Source organism: Aptenodytes patagonicus, chromosome 1, assembly GCF_965638725.1.
Source record: "Aptenodytes patagonicus chromosome 1, bAptPat1.pri.cur, whole genome shotgun sequence".
Taxonomy (NCBI): Eukaryota; Metazoa; Chordata; class Aves; order Sphenisciformes; family Spheniscidae; genus Aptenodytes; species Aptenodytes patagonicus.
Window position 1 is genome coordinate 73,211,308 of NC_134949.1, and position 8,059 is coordinate 73,219,366.

At 39.4% G+C, this 8,059-nt stretch overlaps 2 protein-coding genes across 2 annotated transcripts in view; one reads left to right on the forward strand and one right to left on the reverse strand.

The window, feature by feature from the left end:
* Positions 1–3,075, reverse strand: part of PLCZ1 (phospholipase C zeta 1) — a 54,091-nt gene extending 51,016 nt beyond the window's left edge. Inside the window, exons 1-2 of the mRNA XM_076328761.1 lie at positions 3,062–3,075; positions 2,314–2,437 (exon numbers count right to left, since the gene is read on the reverse strand). Of these exons, the coding sequence (XP_076184876.1) occupies positions 2,314–2,437; positions 3,062–3,075 (138 nt within the window). The remainder of the gene's footprint in view (positions 1–2,313; positions 2,438–3,061) is intronic.
* Positions 3,074–4,331, forward strand: CAPZA3 (capping actin protein of muscle Z-line subunit alpha 3). Its single transcript, XM_076328602.1, is given in 3 exon segments — positions 3,074–3,113; positions 3,404–3,423; positions 3,426–4,331. Coding segments are annotated over 3 exon segments (966 nt in total).
* The last annotated feature ends 3,728 nt before the right edge of the window (positions 4,332–8,059 follow it).

Consider the following 8,059-nt stretch of genomic DNA (forward strand, 5'->3'; position numbering starts at 1 on the left):
TGAATAAGTACAATAAAAGTAAAAATATATTAGATAACCAAAACAAGTACAAAAATAAATTTCATGAGGATTTCTAGCCAAAAATTTTACAAATCAGTACTTAAGTGTTTGCTTTGAGTTTGTGAAAGAGAATGGTAATGATCATTTTTAACAAAAATCACCAGCAAGAAAATAATTCAATACAAATGCTAATAATACACATTTCATTACTGCTTGAGAAATCCCACATCTAAGGTTGATATCCTCAATCTAATTTTTAACATCTTTAAGAAAACTGCAAATTTACTCATAACTGTTAAATAGAAAAAGAAAATACCAACTTATTTTGGACTTAAACAATCTATCAGAACTCGGGAGACGTTCATTTAGGTATTGGCACAAAGTGAAGCTGGGCAAAAAAATTAAATTTTCTATTTCAGTCAACTCTTGAAATACAGGCAATAATACTACACAGGAGAGCTTTTCAAATTAAAGTTATGAAAATCATGTCACTATTAATAAAAAGATTGTTATAAAATTTTTGTTGGTAGATTTTTATTATTCTTATTTTTATTAATGCACATCAAATCTTTGCTACTCAGAAAAAAGAAGTATCTTGACAAAGACTTAGTCTTAAGAGGAATTATATGAAAATGTATTATTCCTTAAAAACCTTAATGTTCATAATTCTGATATTGCTCAAAGGAGCATTACAGTAAAATAAATTCAAATAGAATAGACAAGAAAAAAACAGATTATTCTTTAAAAACTATGTTTTCTATAAAATTGATTTTGTCACGTATAACCATTCGATTAACTGTTGCTGTATAGTTACTGACAATGATGCCAGTAAGATTTCCTTCCAGACTGCTTTGCATTTTTATGTACTATTATACTGGTGAAAAATTTGAGCCCCAAAAATATTGAAAACACTATAATATCTCTCAAATAGCAAAGAATACCTAACAGTACTGCTACAAATAACTAGATCAGACTGTTGAGTATATTATATGGTTAAATGTAACTAGATCAGACTTGTTCTATGCAGGTCACTTCCTCAAATAATTATTCTCTTCTCTACCCACAACTGATCATGTCTCTGAAATCTGTCAGAAAGAAAAGTAGGTGGAAAATACAGGAAACAATGAGAAATAGTTTCAAGTTCTCATGAGATTCTCAAGGTTGGCAATTCTCTCAATGCAGTGCAAGTTCAAAAACCACAGGCAGCCTCTTTAGCAAGGTTTGAGTTCACACTGCCAGTTTTACCTTGGCTCGACAAGGTAGAGAACAATGAGAGAGGAACAAGACAGAGTGCAGAAATCCTAATGCCTTCCCTCTGCCTGCCTGCCTGCCTGTCATCATGACATGACATAAAAGTCTCTGACTTGCCATAGTTAATTCTCCTCTGTCGAATCTGGACAGAATCAGCCAGCTGGTAACAAAATTCTCAAAGAAATCACATATATATCTAGCCACTTGGCTCCATTCCCTTAGGAAAACAGCTTTACCAAACAGATATTTTTGGTAAAAAAATGAGCTAAAAGGAAAAATCATACATCATTTGAGTAATTACTAGAGGGAAACTGAAGAACATGAAATCCCAATATGTCCAAAGGCACTCAATTTTGCAGTATTTGCTCACTGGGACTGCATCCACTTGATAGTAGTTTGCTTACCTACATTAAATTGACTTATTAGTAAGTCCAATTTCTAGCTGTATCATGTAACCTTCATGGAAATCTCTTAAATGTTGCCATATCTCAAGGCCATATCCTTCCCCAGGGATTAGAGTGCAATTCCCATCCATTCGGGCATACCTCTTAAATACTTCAAAGGAGAGGTATAGTGGAAAACTGAATGAACAAGCGTGCTGGATCTATGTTGACCTGAAGCCTGAGCAGAGTGGACGACTCCATATTGTCCTCCTGGCCAAAGGATTTTTAGGAAGTCAGTGGCTCTGCCCGGCATCAGACAGGCATGTCTGAGCTCATTAGCTTGATCACAGAGGCAGCTGGATGGGATGAAACCAGAATATTTTAATTTTTCTCAAGTGAGGTCTTGTTAGAAAAAAGTTGGGAATCAAGACCTACATATTTTCCACCACCCTACACTATTTTGGTTTGGTAAATGGATGATGGTAATGCAACCATTCAGTTATCTATTTTACACAGAAACAAAAGACCTGAACAAGGCAAATTATTTGCTGATTTAGCACACCCTATTAGCATGAAATTCACTTCTCAAAATATTAATTTTAAAAAGTCAGCAAATATAAGGCACTTATGTAACTGGACTTCTAAACATATTTAATTGCTTAATCTACATATTCCTCACCTTGAAGACATGTTTTACATGTGCGAAATCAAAAGAGATTTGCAGTTTTTCAAGCAGATTCATTGTGCTGTCTAAATCAATCTTCCCAGTCCTGAACTCATTCTGAATGATGGACAAAAACCACGTATGAGAGATCAGGTTAAGGAAACTTCTGGGCTGTGTCATTGCCTTTAAATAGGGGAGGAGGGGGAGAAGTTTAATTTTTTTAAACCTAAAAAGCTTGCACTTTGTTTTTCTCATACTCTAGAACATCCTTGTCTTCTGATTTCTGATAATGCAGCAGGCTCTGAGGCACGCAGGAAGACATTTTTGCTCCACGCCCAGAGACTCTGAGGGCAAAGGTGACAAAAAGGGCCAGAGAAAGAGAAGGGGAAGGTGTGAAGGGAAACAAGGGGTGGTCAGGGTGAAGAAAGGGGTGCAGTGAGAGGAGGGAAATGTGGGGCGGCTGAGGGGATTCAGCAGCTGTGGGGAACGGTGGGAAGAGGTGTGCCAACAAAAAGCAGCAACGGGGTGAGGGCTCCCAGCATTGCACCCACCCAACCAGCCTCAACTGGACCCGGCTGGACCAGGCCAGACCAGACTGGACTGGCTGCCCCAGGCCCTCCCCTGCCACCCAGCTGGGGGGTCCCATGCATGCACAGGCCGGGCCCAGGCCTGGGGGGAGGGAGTCACGCAGGTGGAGGTCACACAACGGCAGTCGTCGCAGGGCAGGGAGAGGAGAGGAGGAGGTAGAGCAGGAGGAGGATATCTGTTTTCCTCCATGGCGGCTCTGCATCACCTGCTCCGGTCTCTTCACTGCGGTGGCGTTGGCAGCATTTGGCAGGACATCACCTTGGCTTGCTCCTGTTCCCGGCAGGGCCCTTTCTCTTCCCTCACACCCCTGCACCCCTGCCAGGATGCCCAGCACCCTCTCAGCAAGGGCCCCACCCTAGGCCCCCCACCAGCACTGCTCCGGGTGCCGCTGTGAGGTCACAAACTGTGGGTCCCCAGCGCAGGCCCCTTCCTGCCACCACTGCCCCCACCCCCGCTGCCATCTTGTGCCTTTTCCCTCCAGCACAAAGCGGCCCACGTGCCCTCCCCTCACCTGCAGTCTCCCACCCTTTGGATAGCCCTCACCCCCCAGCATGTGCGCAAAGCAGCAGCTGTGTGAGCCGGAGAAGGTGTCTCTTATTTGTGGCCTGCTGCGCCAGTCCCCTCCTGGGGAGTTTGGCCAGGTTGTCCAAGATCTCTCTGCTCTGGTCCAAGATGACAAGCTGGTGAGGCAGGAGGCTGCCCGTATGGGGGCCTGTCACAACAAGAACAACTTCACCCCCATCCAAATAAACGGTCGCACCGTGCTACTGACCCACTACAACAACTTAGGGGGAAACCGCTTTTTTGACCCTCAGGACAAATTCTCTTTTGAGTTTGACCACCTGCGTGGGGTAACCAGCAAACCCCAGCTTCATGGTGTGATGCTAGATGAGGGGGAGCTGTGGCGAGAGGCCCTCCACAAGGGCTTGAAGGCCTATGTGAGCCACCATTTTCCTGTAGGGAACTGCTGTGTGTTTAAAAAAAGCCTGGGGAAGAGGCAGATGTTTGTGGCCTGCATTGAGGCTCACCAGTACCAGCCTTCACATCACTGGAACAGCCTTTGGAAGTCAGACTGGACTTTTGCCCTGACTCCATTTACCACTCAAGTTACAGCGATCTTTCTCCTCCAGATACACTACTTCAAACATGCCAACCTCCATGTAAACGTCAGCAAGTCTGTGAGTGAGACTCTAAATGTGATAGACCAAAGTCAGTTTGCCACAGATTTTGTGAAATTTGTGAAAGCTGAGGACACCAAGTTTCATGTTGCCATTCTGGAAAACATTCAGGCTTTGTCAGAGGATATATGGGGAAAAAATCTGCGGAGGAAACTCCCTGTTACTCGCACTTTTATGAACTGGAATAAACTATTGAATGATCAGCATCTGAAAACCAATGTCTCCAATACAGAAGTGCCTCCATGCTTATTGAAACACACTATTTGATATAGTGGCCTAAATAAAATAAAAGGAAGAAAAAGACAAAACGGGGGTGTTTAGTTGATTTATTTCTGGATTACTCAGGAGAGTGCAGAAACTGTCATCAGTCAACCACCACTTTAAAAATAATTCAAGTCTGTAATGACTGAAAATAATTTGCTGTGTTTTTTTATTTTCTTCATGTACTTTTCAACTGCTTCTAGAGGTACTAGTAATGATCACTGTCAAAGGCAGTACAGTGCTACAGGTGACCCAGCAAGCAAACTCTTACTTTCCTTTGTAATTTTACCCAATATTATATTTACTTATGTAACTTCATACTATATGTAGCATTGATTATAAGGAAATTGGTAAGGTAGGTTGGCAAAGATATTGAGGCATTATTTCTAGATTTTTTCATTGATGCTGAAACCCAGGAATTTCAGCCTTCAGGCTTGTCTTATGCATACCTCTCTGCATGCACAAGAGACACCCCTAACAGAGTCACATGAACAAAGGGAGATCAGTACACAGGAGGAATAAATTTCTTATAGCTAGTGCAGAAGATATTTCAGGACTGACCAGGGATGTATGCTGGGTGTTGCAGCATTACGGAATAAAGCGATGCTACTTCCCTTCTCCCAGTGTTTATTACAAATGCCAAAGGAATGCATGTGATTTTGTTTTACTTTCAAACTATGACAGTGATGCTTTGCTAACATGTTTATTGCAATAAATGAAATGCCTACCACACTTGCTGTTTTCTGTAAATATACCTTTTAATTAGTTTTAGTAGAAACAATGTTTAATTTCAAGCAGTAATGTAAACACTAAACTTCCTAAAAATATTGATGTGAACATTTAAACATTATTCTTATAAATATTATATGTTTTTAATGTAAGCATAAGATTTTGCTTTTGGTCATCACTGCTGGTGGCAATAACATTATCACATGGGTTGAACATGCCCTTTTGTAAATACTGATCAGTAGCTTTATAGCTTCAGTGCTCAGACTGGCCATGATTGCTTTTATCGTCTGTTTTAAAATGTAGTAAAGAACTATGCATTGGTATGGTTTTGGGGATAACCAACATTGTGTGAAAGTGCTATCTTCAGATTACTCTTCTGATGCAAAATGAAGACTTTGCATCTGTACTCACACCTGATTTGGGAGGTTCCTTACTCTATATATCTGGATATGATAATTAATTACCCAGAGAAACCAATAACGAAAAGATGTCTAATATAAAAACCATCATTCTACATCATTCTATATTGTTGATGACAAAGTCATATGCTCAACTTTTATTTATAAGCATACTAATTTACAAAGCCTTAATGCAGAAGACAAGGTTGTAGTGTTGCCAATATTTGAATGACACAGAAATAAATGAAGTAGCTCCTTTGATATATACTGAATTTCGTCAGATTTGCATTGACTAGAGCACATTTCATCTCGTTGTTCATCTTTATGGTCACTCACCGCAAAGATTCTGGGAGTGTTGTACTAATTTATGTGCAGAAAGGTGCTCATCACGCAAGGTTTCCTTCCCACAAGCAGAAAGCAGACTGCTGCCCCTGTAACAATGTTCCTTGACAATGCCTTTTACAGAAGCCCATTTGTTAGAGAATCTGCACCATGCACTTGAAGAGGGAGAAGGATGGAGCAAGGAGAGCATTTTCTGTGCTCCTTCGGTTCTTCACAGAAAGCTGCATTACCTATGGGTCATCCTCTTTCCACCCCACAGCTGCTACTGAGATCCGTCCAACACCAATCCAGCCCTTTTAGTGCCTATGTTGCTGCTGGAGACTATTCAATGAGCAAGCAGCTGTCTTTACATGGTATTTATTTGAATATGTGATTATTTCTTTATTGAAAAGAAGAGTAATTTTATTAAAAATGTTATGCAACCCAGGGCTGCTGTACTGAAGATGGCCTGTTGTAAGCGTAGTTCATGCCTGCAGTACAGAATAATAGATGAAATTTTGGACATAAATTTAAGTGCTAACAGAAACAGGGACATAGCACTAGAAATTCTGGATTGTGAAAAAAGCACTTTATTCAAGCACAAACATAGAACATGTACTAACAATAAGGAACAGTAAGGAACAATGGAAAAGAATAAGTAGTTAGATGACTTTCGGTTTCAACATTTATTCCACCAGATCAATCCCTTATGAAATGCAAATATATGACGTTTTGCAATATACTGCTCTCTCTTCTTTAAAATGCAGTTTCTCTATGGCAAAACTGTAGCAAGCAGTGCAATAATAAAAACAGTTAATATTGTAGGATTAGGAAGTTTTCCTATCTTCCCTATCACTCTGCCTTTATGAACTTTCCATTTTCCTTCAATTTTCTTGCTGTATAAAAGAGGGAATCTGTGATACCAGAATCTGCAACAAAAGCTGCTCAGAGGGATGGAGTTTGGGCAGAGTAAATATTCTGATCTGGCTGAAAACGTTTACTCATTTTTTGTAAGGCCTATGAAATTATTCTGGAAAAGGTAATTACAATACAGACTTTGTCAATTTTCCCTCTACATTCTCCATGATGGGCCTGGAATTTTTTTTTCTGTTGGAAAGTTGAAACTTGGGGAAGAATAAACATTATGAGAAGAAAGTGAAGGTGTCCAACTCCATTGAAAACTTTCCTGAACTTTTAAATATACATTTTTGTGACTCTGAATATGTTTGAGATTTAGTTGCAACTTCTTACTCTTTTGCCCATACCAGAATTTTTTTTTGTATAGGAACACATTCCAACTCACGTTATCTATCTTTATTCCTAAAATCCCCCTCCTTTTCTGTCTACTGCTTTGAAAATCATTTACATTCTTATAGCTGCCTGTGAATCCATCTCTTTTTATTGGCAGCAGTAGCCCGTATTTTACGAAAAGAAAGGAAGAATAGGCGTATATAACTAAAACAAAAAATAAGTTGTCAAACTGTATCTTACAATAGGTTTCTACTGCAGCCAGGAGTATAGCATACCTAAAATTGAGCTATACCTACCTATTTACAGTCACAGCTATCTACTGTTAAAGACTTGCTTTGTGCCTGCAAAAATACATTATCATCAAGTAACTTTCTGTAATGTGCTTCCAATACTGCTTTCTCCTTTTTCTTATCTTTGGTTGTTACTGAGTGGCCACGGTTATTTATCTCAAGGAGAAGATCACCTACTCTATCAGTTCAGAACATTTTCACGATGAGATGTAATTTTCTTTCAAAATAAAATGTGAATTTTGTTGAAACTCCGCTCCTCCATTTACAGGCTTGCAGACTCACTGGAATCATAAAGTTGGTACAAATGTACCTGAGCCAAATTGGCTCAAATTTTTGATTTCTGAAAATAATTTTGTATCATCTACCATTAATTGTTGCTGCAAAGAAAATTATCATTTTTATTACACCAGTAACACTAGAGCTTAGTTTGGACTTCATTGTCAGCTTCCAGCTGCATTAAAATTGGAAGAAAACCAACACTTGATATTAGTATTTGGATTGGATATTTAATGTTCCCATTATAAAGTTTGCTTCATGTTTTGCTAGTACTGCAGCAGGTGGAAAACCTATCCAAATGAGGACACTTAGCAAAAAGTTTCATCATTTCATTTTTAAATCTATGTGTTGAATTAAAAGCAACTTTCTTTGTAGTTTCAGAATAGATAGACAAATCTTTAACAGGCACTAAAGACTCAAGTTATCTGTTGGCAGAAAGCAAGGTCTGTCAATACTTCTAGTCATTGGA